The sequence below is a fragment of the Eupeodes corollae genome, chromosome 3 (assembly GCF_945859685.1).
Source record: "Eupeodes corollae chromosome 3, idEupCoro1.1, whole genome shotgun sequence".
Taxonomy (NCBI): Eukaryota; Metazoa; Arthropoda; class Insecta; order Diptera; family Syrphidae; genus Eupeodes; species Eupeodes corollae.
Window position 1 is genome coordinate 111,634,523 of NC_079149.1, and position 15,084 is coordinate 111,649,606.

Sequence of the window (15,084 nt, forward strand, 5' to 3'; positions counted from 1 at the left end):
CGGGTCGGGTGGCGGTTCATGGTTCGGGTAGGGTGCTGGGTGCTGGTACTGCTGCTAGTGCTAGTGCTCTGCTGTTCGACTCGACTCGGGTGTGTGCATAAATGAAGGAAGAGATCAATGAACAATTATTGTAGTTGATCTCCCGTTCTGCGGAGCATTCATCGTCATCGAGGTCTCGTCTCCTCTTCTTCGTTTTCGATGTCGATGTCTATGTCGTTCTCGTCAAAATTTCATTGCCGAAGAGAGAAGAGTGTTTTCTGTGTTTTCGTGACGTTTATTTTGCAATATTTTTACCAAAAAAGACCTCATCTCTTTTTTGTTGTTAAATATAAACAAAATAAAACATTCGCAAATAGGGAAAACGGTAATAGTCAATGCATAATTAAAGAGGAAAACCTTAAAATCTGTAATCGGTTCGGTGTGGCGATGGTGAATGTCGATGTCGATGTCGATGTCGTTTTCTTAGTCTTTTTTCGTTTCTGCGTTCCTTCTTATAATTTCCACCAAAGAGTGCATTGATTTTATAATCCTATATTCAACGAAACAGCGAAGCGAATGGGAGAATGAATACCGGAGACCGACCGGACACGGGCAATCTGGAGGAGATGCACCAGCACCAGCACTGGCACTAGCACCACCACCAAACATTTCGCACCTCTCTCTTCCTCGTCGTCGTCCTCGTCCTCATTTTTAGTCTTGGTCTCGGTTTCGGTCTCGGTTTCGATCTTGGTGTCAGCCGTTCGAGTTTCGATGGCGACGTAGGGAACAGACCAAGACAAGAGGACAATTTGCAATTCTTTTCTTCATTCCGTGATGATGGCGCACAAGTTTTACAATTCCAATTATATGTATTTTTGTTTCTTTGATATTCTGAAAGTGTCATGAGTGTCTTTCTTTTCTTTGGGCGTTGGTGGATTGGATAAGGATTGCATTCGAATTCACATTCGCATTGGAATTGCACTGTTTCTCAACTTTGACGGTGGAGTTGCAGTTTAAAGGTTTTTCTTTATTGAGTTTTTCTTTTATTGCAATTTCTTTGGAATGAAAAATTAAAGCAACCGAGAAAAAAAGAATATATTGCCAAAAATATGGCATTTTTAAGAGAAAATTTATTTAGGAGAGACAATGAGAGCGTGTGTGAGGCAAGGCAACAAAATCTCACGCTGGTTTTCAATACAATTTGCTTACGGAACGGTATGTTGTTTTTTTTATGGTCTTGCTCTTGCTTTTGCCTTGTGTATTGTCTGCTGCTGTCTCCCCAATCAGGGTAGTCTTTTGTTACTTAAAAGTTCCAAAATAGTAGCATAATTTCCAGACAATACAAATGCAAGGTTATGTTGATTATGTTTATTTGAACTGAATCAGATTAAGTGCTGTCAAAGTTGAAAAACTTGCAAATAAAATCATAATAAGAATGTTAATATTGTATTGAATCTGGCCGGTATATAATTCTAAAAGTTTTGAGAATTTTTTGAGAGCAGTAGAATAAAATATAAACATACATAAATATTGACTCAAAAGAAAAGAATTACCTTCCTTCTTATTTAAATTGTGCGATTTGAAATTTTTATTTTTTCAAGATTTCTAAAAATGTTTGCAGTCAAATTAAAAGAGCAGTTCAACTAATTTACATACCTATTTAAGATTTTTGAAAACTCAAACTGGATTTGTAATTCCCTCCTTACTTTTTTAATTTTTCTATAAAACATTATTGTAAAAATCGAATAAGAAAAGTTCTGTTCTCAGATTTTGGAGAAATTTAAATAAGAAACGTTTTCAAATTTTTGAAAATACAGCAATCTGGCTAACTTAAGACACCAATCATTCAAATTGTGTTCTAGCTTTGACAGCAATATTGAGAATTTTGTAGGTTTTGAAAGTATAAACCAGCTAATAAGCTTACTAGCTTAATGTACAAAAAATATAACGTAAATATAAACAAATTAGTTAAGTTTAAGTCATATCAATTTTTTATTTCATAGCAAAAGCAAATTGGGTTCAACAAAAAGATTCTTCAAATTTTCTATTTGGAACATAGCTTTCTGGTCTGTTTGATAACTTGGCCTTTGAAAGTATAAACTAGCTAATAAGCTTACTAGCTAAATGTACAAAAAATATAACGTAAATATAAACAAATTAGTTAAGTTTAAGTCATATCAATTTTTTATTTCATAGCAAAAGCAAATTGGGTTCAACATAAAGATTCTTCAAATTTTCTTTTTGGAACATAGCTTCCAGTCTGTTTGATAACTTGGCCTTTGAAAGAAATGTTCATTTATTTTTTAGTTCAGAGCTGAACCCTGAACAGAGTCTGAGCGAACAGAGTAGAGTAGAGAAGAGTTCTGAGCAGAGTATGTTGAGAGTTCTCTGATTTAATTATGAAACAACTTGAACACTTAACTGTCATGATTTAAAATGTCGCTTGTTTGAATTCGTTCAAAATTTTCTTTAATCAAATCAATTAAAAAAAACAGTCATAGAATTCGTCCATTTGAAGCTTGAAATAAATTTGATTCATAAAAATGCAATTTTTTGTTAAATTATCTTTCCTTCTGCACTAGAGCGACCAGCCTCTTGCGCTATTTTTATTGTTTTGATGGTGATTTTTTTAATTTACTGGTTTTTAAATATTAAATTGTTTGTGTTCAGCAAACTCCGTTTACTCTGTTATTTTATTCAATTTTATTAAGTTCGCTTGTTCAGTATTTAATTTTTCAAAGATGGGATTTAAATTGGATTTGTTTGAAGCGAACTAATTTGACGACTACAAAAAAACTTCAGAAACTAGATCCAATGAGCTAAGTTATTTTTCCGAGATTTGTGAGAATTTTCACAGTCGACTAAAAAGCATGGCACTACAATGCAAATTGAATTCTCTAATCAGAATTCAAATAAGCGTTGTTTAAAGTTTTCCAATAAGAGATTTAAATTTGAATAGCCCACCATTTGGGCAGCTCTCATTTTTTTAGATGTAATTTTCTGAAATTTACTACGACAAAACCAATCTATTATTAATAATGAAACGATGTTTCAACTCACGTACTTACCAACAAAATTTTACTTTTTACAATGAATTACAATGATTTTACAAAAAAATACTCGTTATCCTTTTAATATCAGAATTAAAGCTCTTATTGGGAAACCCCATAATTCTCTTCTTCCTCTTTGAATTTTACCTAAGAGAATAACTGAACAAATCTTATGGCTGAAACACAAACATGTTTCAGCTTCGGCTGCGTTACGATGGGCCTTGCTTTGAATGACTTTTCTAGTCTGACATTTTTAAAATGACACTCCTGTCTCTAGCACCTGTTAATTTTTCTCAACAGTTTTTGATAATTCGTGCAGTAAAAGATATACATTTTTAAATCGAAAAAATTGAATTTATCGCTGAAGTAGTTTACACAGCCTATCGTTCAGCTCATGAAGCAAGAAGAAGATTAGATTTAGAGACGTTGTTGGGTCCGAGAGCTCAATCTACGGAGTTCTTCATTCTACGGGTATTTTTTAGAAGCTCTTTTTCTTCTCTACAAAAATAAAACGTTTGCAATATTTCAATAAGTTATCTTTCAACTTTTTCTAATAAACAATAGTTATTCCTCCAAATTCAAATGTATTTTGTTTGTTGACTTTGTTTTTATAGCTGCTGAGCTGTCAGAAAAAGCAAATGTTCAGCAAATTTGAACTAAAGCTTCCGTTTGGAGTTACATTACGTTGTTTTCCTTACGATTGTTAAAAGAAACATGAGGTCAAAGCTTCATTGTAATAGCATGCATTGAATTCCTATCGCTGAACTCGTAAACGTCAGGCGAAGCTAAAGCTGAAGCGTGTTTGCATTTCAGCCATTATTGTCACAGCTTTGACAACATTTCGACGAAAAATGTTGTTGGTGTTTACGGAATTTTCTTATATCTTGATAAATTAAACCATCCAAATATGATAAAGAACAAAAGTGTAAAAACCATTTTCATGTTTCTCGTTTTGGTCTATAAATGGCTATTTTTGCTCTGAATTTTGTTTTTGTTGATTGTGAGCTAAAACAATGAACATTTCAAAAACTCAGTATTTAAGAACAGTCCTATACTAGTTGTCATAGTAAAAAGATCTGTTTCTTTACTCAAACCAAAATCCTGCAAAAAATTTGTATAACAAAGTGACAACACTTTAGACTAAAAATTACAGAAGGTCACAGCAAATGAACACCCCAGTGCTTTCCAATAATTAAGGCGCCAGTTATAGCTATCATTGGTTTTCATCATTGAAAACAATCATTGGTTTTTCTTGGCAGGTCTTTTAAAGCTATCATTAAAAATTTCTGTCATTGAAAAATTTTTCCTGATTGAAAGCCACCGACAAATTTTTACTGACACAAATCTGTCATTAGAATTGTGTGAAATTAGAACACAAATCAGTGGAACGATTGGTTTTACTTTTGAACATAAAAGTATCAGCTGTTCAAGAAAATGAATTTCCGCCCGGAAAAAATAAAAATAAATGTGCAACTAAACATTTTTTTCACAAAAAAATTCTTTGTGTGATTTCCGATCGATCGGTATATAATTTTCACTTCTAATCAAAGGGAAACACCGTCAAATGTCGATTCACAAATTTGTCCGGATCGATTTCAATGATAGCTATAATTGGCACCTAAGTCGAACAGTAGAAGTGAAAAGCTACTATGCAAACAAAAATGTTCAACAAAACCTCAAAACTATTTAAAAAAGATAAGTTTATATTAGGTATTAAACTTTAACACCAAAACTACTTATAAACTTATAAATACAAATTGTATGCCCATATTGTAGGAACCTTTGTACTAAAATAGTACTTTCGACATCAGTGAATTCTCCTCTCATCAGCATCGTGTCGTGTCGGCCTCTTTTATTGTTGTTTCCGTGGTTCCTCTATCTAGTTTTCCATTCTGTGTGCCTCTATGGTATTTCTTTTTGCTTCTTTTTGTATTTCTTGCTTTTTGCAAAACGCAAAGTCCAATACATAATCTAATAAGAAGAATACAATAAAAAAAAGACGATTATTTTCAGTCCCCCACAAAGAAACTCCTATTTTTTCCAATAATCTACATCTACACGCTTCATAGATTTGATGCATTTAAGAATTTGCAAACTATAAGAAAATTACTCAATAGTTTTTCCATTGCATTTTCTTCACGAAAAGTTTACACTTTTTCTTCTCAAAGATTTGGTCTTGGAATAGTTTTGAGAGAGATTCCATAAAAAAATTTAAACATATTTTTCCCTCCCCAACAAGGAAAAAATAAATAAGTTCAAGTTTCTTTTGTTGCTATTGCTAAACTTTCTCTTAACGCCACCACTAATACCACACCATCCTCATACTAGAGCAGAGAAATATACTCCAAAAGGAAATGTCAAAAAATAAAAATACTCGTTTCTTCTTCGTTAACCCGGCATAGATTATGGAAATGGAAAATGGATATAGAGGTGGAGGATAGGATAGCAATAGCGATAGGTAGAATGAATAATAAATGAATGATAAACAAAAGAGAAAATTGATTTTCGTTATATTGCAATAAAAATAAAATTATTTTTCAACTATGTCAAAAATTTAAGAGAATTTTTTGTATATTTAGTTTTAGCTCTTATTTTCGCAAAAAGCTGCTATTCAACTGCATTTCTATAAAAAAGAAGAAGAAATTATATTATAGGTGATGGTAGTTGTTTATATACATAATAAATGTATGTAAACATATGAACATTGTACATAATGTGAAAATTGCATTTTTTCTGCAATAGTGTTGGCATTGAAATGGAAAACAATTTGTATTTCTTTTTTCCAAAAAAAACTATCTGCTTATGTTTTTTTTTGGAGAATTTAATATTGTACAAAAATTTCGAAGAATTTAAAATTCTACATTTTCCTATTTATGCTTTTTTAATGTTTCAAGGTCATTTTTTTAACGCCTTCTAAGTACCTATGTATTTCGAAATCCCGTCTTTATAAAAGGTATACATAGTTTCATACCCAAGCACTTATGCTGTCAGTTTTCTTTGAATGCAAATATGAACTACCCGTTTAAGAGGAAAAATAAGAAGCGGTTAGGATAGGTTCAGGATGATTGAAGTTGAACAGACCTCGTCGTTCTTTTAATAGTCTGAGGATCTTAAGTTGTATTCGGGAATTTTAACAATTTAAATAAAAAGGAATAGTAGGTCGATAGGTAGTCCAGAACGGACCTTTTTTATGAGGAAGGTCTCTTAATAATTTGTGTTCAAAAAATGCAAACTGACCATTCAGGTATTTCACCTTTTAGATCTTCTGATTCCCAGCTGTCATTAAATATGATGTATTTTTTAGTGATATTTGCTTACGCTTAATAAAATCTTACGTCAATTTTCATATCCCAATATTTGTTGGTAGGTACGTAGATATTCGTATGTACAAATACATTTACCAAAATCTATAATAACTTCTTTGACTATTCATATTTGACATACAAATCTTGCGTGACAATAGAAATGTCAAAACAAAAGAGATAGAAATACCAAAACAATTCATTATCCATTCTTACCTAGCAATCAAATTAGTTTTGTATTTCTTTTCAATCTTTTTAACTGTGCGAACTATAATTCTTTAGAAATCGAATCATACAAAATCAGTTCTGAAATTTCTGACACCGAAAGTGGAAAATGTTGTTTATATTTCTGTGAATACGGAAATCTCTGAGATCTTAGAAATATAAACTAGCCAAGTGATCTATTGTTCATTTTGAAGTAGAAGCAAGACGGAAAGATTCTCGTTTTCCATTTTTAATAAGTGTGTTCAACTGCCAACTTCTTTACGAATTTAGGCTAGTTTAAGTTTCTGCACTACTGGTTATGTGAAATTTGAAATTGAATAGGTAAATCATATTGAATTTATTTCAGGAGTCTTATTTTTAGTGGCCAGTTGTAGCTTTAATTGGTTTTCATCATTAAACATTTTGTTTCGAGTTTTAAAAGCCATTAAGAGAGTCAAATTTGTAATATTTGGTATTAAAATGAAGCTAATCAGTTGCAGATTAACCAACCTGTCAGTTTTACTTTCAACGATCAACTGTAACTTGAAATGCTTGATTTTTTACTTAGGAAATTTGTGTTCAATGTCAAAAATTTTATTCCAAGAATTGATTTCAATGATGCTCTCTGATGATAGCCTAAACTAGTCCCTAACTCAGAAACCCTCTTTGAGTTCCTTTTTAATTTTTATCGATGAAATTGTTTTCAATAAATAGCTGATATTTTAGTTTATAATTCGGAACAAGACCGTTCCACTAAAACGTTCCATTTTCTTTCGATTCCCACCTGTCAGTTTTACTTTCAATGCTAACTGTAAGTGCCCGAATCTAATCATAAAATGTTTTATTTTTTTTGCGAAATGACGGAAATTATTAATGATAACCAAACTGTCAAAAAACATCTTATTATTGGTTGGGGTTGCAATGATGAAAACCAATGGTCGTGTTCAAAAATCTATCCAAAACTTTCTGAATAGGTTTTTATTTTTAGTTAATATAAAACTAAAGTATTCATGTTGTTGTCATGCTTGAGCTATTTGACAACTGACATTTAATAGCTTCCATTTTTCTGAAAAAAAAAAACAATTATCACATTGGTTCAAAAGCTTTAATCAATTAAAAAGTCAATACTGCATAAAATAAAGTACAGGACAAAATAAAGTACGCAATCAATAAAAGATTGGAATTGATATTATTTGGTACTTCGTATGCCCTCCTTTAGCCCCGATAACAGCTTTTAGACACATTTTAAATGTTAGGGATCAATATTTACCCAGAATGTACGCATGGTGTCAAAAAAGTTGTCGCGATTCGTAACTTCCCCTTTTTCGAGGTTGGAGTCCAAAATAGACCACAAATTCTCAATTGGATTCAAATCTGGTGATTGGGCCGGACAATCAAGCAGTTTGATCTGGGAAGAACGAAAGAAATCCTGTGTTTTCCTAGCCGTATGCTCTCTCGTCACTTCAAATAACCTTCTTCAAAAACGAAATTTGTTTACTTATGTATTTTTTTGCAAACTCTAATCGTTTAACTTTGTTTGCTTTTAGAATTAAAGGGCGTCGTTGAGCAAAACTATTTTAGAGACCTGCTTCTTTTAACCATCTTCGTATTGTTTTGTGTGAAACATTTACTCCAGTCTTTTCTTCAATAAAAAGATTCGAAATCATTGTTTTTTTTTCTTCCCATATAATTTTGCGATCATCATAGGAACAAGTCTTTATTTTTCTACCGCGACCAAGTTTATCATTTACTGAACCGAGTATTTGAAATTTTTTTTTGAATCTTTCTTACAGAGGCTTCACTAATTAAATATTGTTTAGCAATTTCCCTATTAGAAATGCCTCCTTTTTGTGTAGAACAACAAGATTTCTAACTTGGATTGAAATTTTCGGCATTTCGATTTATTTCACCCACGCTCTTCACACAATGTTGATAACTGTCAAAAAACTATGCCAACATGTTTGTCAACATAACGGCACATTTATAAGGTACTTTTCAAATTGTTATTGTTACAATTATAACAAAATTGAAGTTCGTACTTTTTTTGCCTTGTGTAAAATGATGAACGAATTACTTTCGGTTGAAGAATGTAGACAAATTAAAAAAACTTGTTCCTACAAATTTTGTTGGCTTTTTACCTAACACGTTTATGCGAAAATAGCATAATCATAAAAACTCACACTTTGCGTACTTTATTTTGTCCTGTACTGTATGTCTTAGATATGGATAGGAAATCACTTTATTGGTGGTGCCGTAAAATAAAGCGAATCGAAATAATACGAACTTTCGTAAATTAGAATTATTTCACTTGGCTTCATTTCACGGCAACTTTATTACATTAGGTTTAATGACAGCTGATTTCTAAGTGATTCTAAACATTTTATAACATACATTTTAAAAGTTTAATGAACATATGTACATTTTTTTGTTATGGAAATTTTCAATTTCAAGTCTCATTATTTTACGTTGCTCTCACATAACTCAAAAGAATGAATAATGAATGGTTACTTTGCTGAATAGCCGCAAGAATTCCGCCATAGTTAAAATATCAGTCCTTTTGCATCATTGCAACTTTTAAAGTTTCAGTTTTGAATTTTATATTTCGGAATCGTTCGAATATTTTAATTTCCAAGTGTCATTATAATAATACCCAAATATGAAAAAAATCGGAAGCAGAGGCATTTCTTTTCCATATTAAAAAAAAGTTAGTTGAATTCAAATTTTGTTTTTTAATATTTAGAGGGAAGTCAGTTTCGTCTTCATGGTGCACTTTAAGTTTTCCACTCATCACTAAGGTTTAGCAATTCACTTATAACAAACATTAACTTGTAAGGGTAAACATAAGGGACAAATTTGCAAATTGGCAGTTAATTTAAATTAAAGTTTTGAAAAGAAAATCCAAAAACGACATTCATGACACCTTGACCTTGTTAAAAAGTACAAACTTGAAACATGCTCGACCGTTTGCTCGCCACCTTAAAAATTTGCATCAAAACATAAAATATGTAATATCAAAATGTATATTTTTGATTTTTTTTCAGGAATTGTGAACCCTTCTTAATTAAAGTTATTTCAACAGCTCATAAACGTAGTGTTCAAAAACCACAACACGAATAAGTACATATAAATAATTTAAACAAAACAAAAAAAAAATACCTTCTAACTTACGTTGATTGCAAAATCGCAATAGAGTGTATAATAAATTCGAAAATAAAAAAATAAATAAAAAATATAGTGCAAACAAGTGAGACCATCAAAAAAGTGCGGTTCCCACTGTGCGGTGACCTCTAAAATTAAGTGCGCCTATGTTTGTGTTTTCTTAATTCTGTTTTTTTTTTTTCTTTTAATTTTTATTTGTTTAATAATTATTTATTCTTTTGGCCATTTTAACCACATACATAAGTAAAAACGCAAAAAAGAATAATAATATTTAATATTAGAAGCTTCCCCACACTCTGTGCAAACTTTTGGCCTGAGACGGAGCCTCAAAATCGTACTCGTTATATTACTTAATTGTAAAGAGACTCTGAACCTGCAGCAAAAGAGGAAGCAAGGGGGAAGCAAACCAAGTGTTTGTGATTTAGATTTCATTTTAAATTGAACCGTGCTGTGTCGACCACGATGACGGGATGATGTGGAAGATCATTTCGAACGGATTTAGTTAATGAAACTCAATTACGTTTAATTCGGAGCAAAGTCGTCCGTTCGTTGTTCGTTGTTCTCCGCCGCCGCTGTCACCGCTCCGCGCCGCGCTGCTCCGCCAACAAGGGCAAATCGTGACATCGTGAAAATTCAGATTTAAAAACAACAATAAGTTTGATTTGAGCCCTCGGGTCGAATAGTACCTGCGCGAAATTGTCTCGTATTTTTTTGTTATTAATTTAAAGACGAATGAATCTTATAGACCAGTAATTTTTTTTTGAAAAATAGTATCGTGATCGGCTACTGAAAGAATCATGGCCGAGAATCAAACGGCTAGTGAAGACTCCGGTCAGCCACAGCAACAGCAGGATCAACAGACTAGTAGTCAGCAATCCCAGCAAACAGACAGTTCACCGGATCAGGAAAGTTCAAGCGATAGTATTACTCCCAACCCAAGATCAAAGACTTTGAATATGCGAAATTCACTAACTTGCATTAAATTGCCAAGACCTGTTACCTCGACCAGCACCAGCGTTGACGGATCATCAGTTCATAAATCATCTGGCAAACATCATCATCACAATCACAACCACCATCATAACCACAATAGCACAAGCAGTGGTCATCACGAGCATAATGTGATCCATCGGACCACAAGTGAGAGCCTTCGCTTGGGGTTGGATTATCCAGGCAATGGTGGAGGGGGCAGCATGACAAATTCCACCAGCAATAGCAGCTCAATTCGGGAGGGATCCTCCTCGATGGCTGCTACAACAAAAAGCTCCAACTCGACTTCAAATCATTCACATTCAATGTCGTCCTCGTCCTCCCACTCGCATTCGTCGCGTCCACATTCGCACCCACACCTCCCGAACAGTGAGGGTGGTCCAATGCAAAGAAAACCAAAGACATCATCGTTTCAGATAACATCGGTGACAGTTGGCAGCAAATTCAGCTCCGATAATGGTGATGATTCGGCCGATGATCTTGATGAATCTCACACAGATGACAACAGCCGAATCACAGATTTAGAGAATGAGACTCCAAGCGTTTCCGAGGACACTTTTTCGAAGGAGGATGTGTTCTTTGCCAACAACGCACTGAGTACGACCGCGCCTGTCATTCCCACCAGTTCCCAATATGGTTTGGTCGTGGTTGACCCAATCGGTTCTACCGTTGGACAAACTATCCAAAATGTCCAAGTGAATGTCGCCGACAACGTCATAAATGTGGTTAGTGCCGTTGATAACAAAAAGAAGTCGGAATTAAAAGAGACTCAACACCGCAGCGAGCGTTTCAAAGTAGTAAAGATCGAATCAACCGAACCGTTTCGACGAGGTCGATGGATGTGCATGGACTACTTGGATCATTCCGGAAATCAAACTATAAACAAGGAAGTAAGTTCAGAGAAGAATGGTTCCGGATCTGTTTCGGGAATATCGTCCATGGCCAGTGGAGATGAAGCCCTCCGTACAAAGACTAACACAATGACGAATAACTCAAATGCTTCCGCTGCCACCGGTGGTATTGGAAATCATATTGACGCTGCTGCCCAATTGGCAGCTGATGGAAACCTAAATATTTATCGGTCCGACATTCAAACGACAGCCGCAGGAACTGGTCAGAATTTTAATAACCAGCCGACAGTTCATGGCCAGACTATAGGTGGGTCAGTGAACGTACAATCCCAACAAACACTACAACAATCACAGCTTCCTAATCAATTCCAAGGCACACTTTACGAGGGTAATAGTGGCCACGGTCAGACAATGCCATTGGCAGCATCCGACTTCCAATACCAAGCTACACAGACTCAGAATCAAAATCAAAATCAGAACCAGAACCAGCAGTCGTCACAGGTAAATGGCAATGAGACTCCTCCGGTTGCTGGACAATCACAGCCTGCCAGTTTCTTTGCAAACCAATTGAATGCAACTTCAACTAATGCTAATGCCGGCGTAAATAGTGCTCCGCCTACGTTTCAACAGCAACAATCGACACCGGTTCATGGAGCAACGCTGCCAGCCGGTATTCACCTACAAAATCTCGCTGAAGCACCAACCAATACTGGATTTCCAAATGCAAACGCTAACGCAACCGCATCCTATGCTCCGCCTTTTGAAGGAGGTGGCGCTGCTACTCATCCAACGTCATTGCCAACACAACAGACAAGCCAATCGTTCGAGGAGAATACTGGCCATGGTCAGACTATTCCCATGGCTGCAGCCGATTTCCAACAGTTTCAAGCTGCCCAAAATAACCAGCAGCCACAGGCAAATGGTAATGAGACTCCTTCGTCTGCTGGACAATCACAGCCTGTGGGATTCTTTGCAAATAACACAAATGCATCCGCGACTGCTGCTTCTGCGGCTTCAAGTAGTGCTCCCCCGACTTTTCAACAGCAAAACTCGACTCCAGTTCATGGTGCAACTTTGCCAGCAAACATTCATTTACAAAATGGAGCTGGCCCAGGTCCTGCTAGTGCAACTGGTTTTCCAAACAATAACGTATCCTATCAACCAGGTTTTGAAGGTAGCAGTGGTGCGCCTCAAGCTAATACATTGCCAATGCAACAGACTGGCCAACAGCAACAGCAACAACAGCAGCCGCAACAACAACAGCAGCAGCAGCAACAACAGCAACAGCAGCAACCACCACAACAACAGCAGCAACAACAACAACAGCAGCAGCCACAACAACAGCAGCAACAAACGTACCCGGTTTATTATTCTCAAAGTATGACCGGGCCGCAAACCTATGCTGGAGCTGCTATGAGTGGTGCAGCCTATGCAATCTCTGTGAACCAACAAATAGGGACTGATTCAATTAATTCGTACCAACAACAACAACAGCAGCCACAACAACAGCAGCAACAACAGCAACAACAACCACAACAACAGCAACAAAGTGATTCAAATGCTGGAACCCCCTCAGGAGGCACCAATGGCCAACAACCGCAATCTCAACCACAACAGCAGTTCCAACCGATGCAAACAAATCCACTTGCTGGTCAATCAATGCCTATGCTAAACCAAATGAATTTCAATCTTCAAGGTCAATCGCAGGCTCAGTCGCAGCCGCAGCAACAACAGCCTGTTCAGGCCTCCCAAAACAATACTCCAGCAACTATAAGTGATCCAACAGTTATTGCTGCAACGATACAACAACAGCAGCAACAAAACCAACAACAACAAATTGATATGAACAATTTCGCAACTAACAATGGTAACAACGGTACTGTTACCGGGGGGAGTAATACTAACACAGTGACTAATACGCCTTCAGAAGGTATGAATGCTCCACAGCCACAGCAACAACAACAACAACAGCAAACATCATTACCATCATCATCACTGTCTGTTGCGGGATCAGTACAGGGATCTTCATCATCAGGAGGAAGTGTTGCAGTTGCATCGACTATAGGCAGTACTACAGACGAAACTCAGCTGCACCATGTTTCGGAAACAGAGACTGAAAGGTAAGTGATTATTTTATAATAATTAATTTAAAAAAAAAACTTTTAAACAATAATTTAATTAACACCATTGTGGTAGTTAAAGGAATTTGTAGCTAGTAGAAATTCTCGATAATTACGAAACTGGTGTGAATTTTAATTTTAATTGGTCCATTGGTATAGATAATGTGTTAAAGTGCCACCTACCGTTATTTAAAATGATTTGTTCATTCACTTAAAGTTGATTAACTAAACAATTAAAGTTTGCACTTTGACCAATACATTTTATAGAGGCAAGTTTATAAGTGTTACGTAAAACAGGGTTCAAATCGATTAGCCATTTTTAAAATTTTTAAACATTAAAACAATAATAAAAAGATTTGACTCTTATATAAAAGCTGTTATCACAATTGACATTCATTCTAGGTTTTAAACATAAAGATTATTTTTTTAAGGAACATTTTCCAACTATTGACATTATTTGAGACTGCAAAGAATACAATCATTTCAACAGAACAAAGAATGTTTGAATTTTTAAGTGATTGCGATCAATCGAGTGTCATGAAGTAATTGAGGGAATATATTAACTGCAATGTTTTAAATTAAAAAAAAAAATGGTACAGTAATAAAATTTTAAAGCTTATATCTGAAGAAATCGTTTGCCAAATCCATATAACTTCTTAGTTTTTGACACTTACATCTTAGTTTTTTGACACTTCAAATTATTAGGTCCGTTTCCTAAACTACAGTTTGTTTGCTGGTTCTTTATTTTTTTAAGAACTGTCATTAGTTGGACGTGTTCAGATGCATCGGTTTTAATAAAAGGAAAATAGTACTTTGTCCATTGCTTAATATTTAGAAAATTGTTTACTAATTTTAACTTTGAGACATATTTAATAAGAATCAAAATTTATAATGGTCATTTAAAATGTATATAGTAGTAAAAACACTGTTTTATGTTTCTCGGAATTAATTTCTGCGCAACTTGATGTTAGAATCTATAAAACACGGATAAGCAGACACATCTTAAAACAATATACGATTTAATTCTACGGATCTGAAAATGTCTAGAAAGACGTGTGCTTTTGGATTGTGTTTTTTTTTCTTCTAATATATAGGGTAGGCTTCTTCAAACAATGTATTTTCAGAAACTATTAATCTTTTTTCTTCCTTTTTGAATGATAGAAAGCAAGCCGTTTTTTTTAAATGAACATCTCTCCGATTTTCTTCCGATTCAACAAGGAGTTCCCCAAGGATCAATTTTATCCCCTTCTATTTCCATTATATGTAAATGAAAACGGTTTCATTATAAATGAAGTATCCAAACATTTTTATGCCGATGACATTCAAATTTACAAAAGCTGTCATTTGGGTTCAATTGAAGACTGCGCTTTCATCCTGAATCAAGAACTAGAAAAGATATCCTACTGGGCGTCTTGCAATGGGTTGTTTC

General features: G+C 34.6%; 1 protein-coding gene across 10 annotated transcripts in view; it reads left to right on the forward strand.

Annotated features, from left to right (window-relative positions):
• LOC129948770 (protein bunched, class 2/F/G isoform) overlaps positions 1-15,084 on the forward strand; it is a 236,594-nt gene that overhangs the window by 594 nt on the left and 220,916 nt on the right. For 9 of the 10 annotated variants that reach the window (XM_056059782.1, XM_056059783.1, XM_056059786.1 and 6 more), the window contains exon 2: positions 9,577-13,655. In XM_056059782.1, the coding sequence (XP_055915757.1) occupies positions 10,492-13,655 (3,164 nt within the window). In that variant the 5' untranslated portion in view covers positions 9,577-10,491. Of the gene's footprint in view, positions 1-90; positions 365-9,576; positions 13,656-15,084 lie in introns of those variants that run through there. The other variant, XM_056059777.1, reaches the window with a different exon arrangement.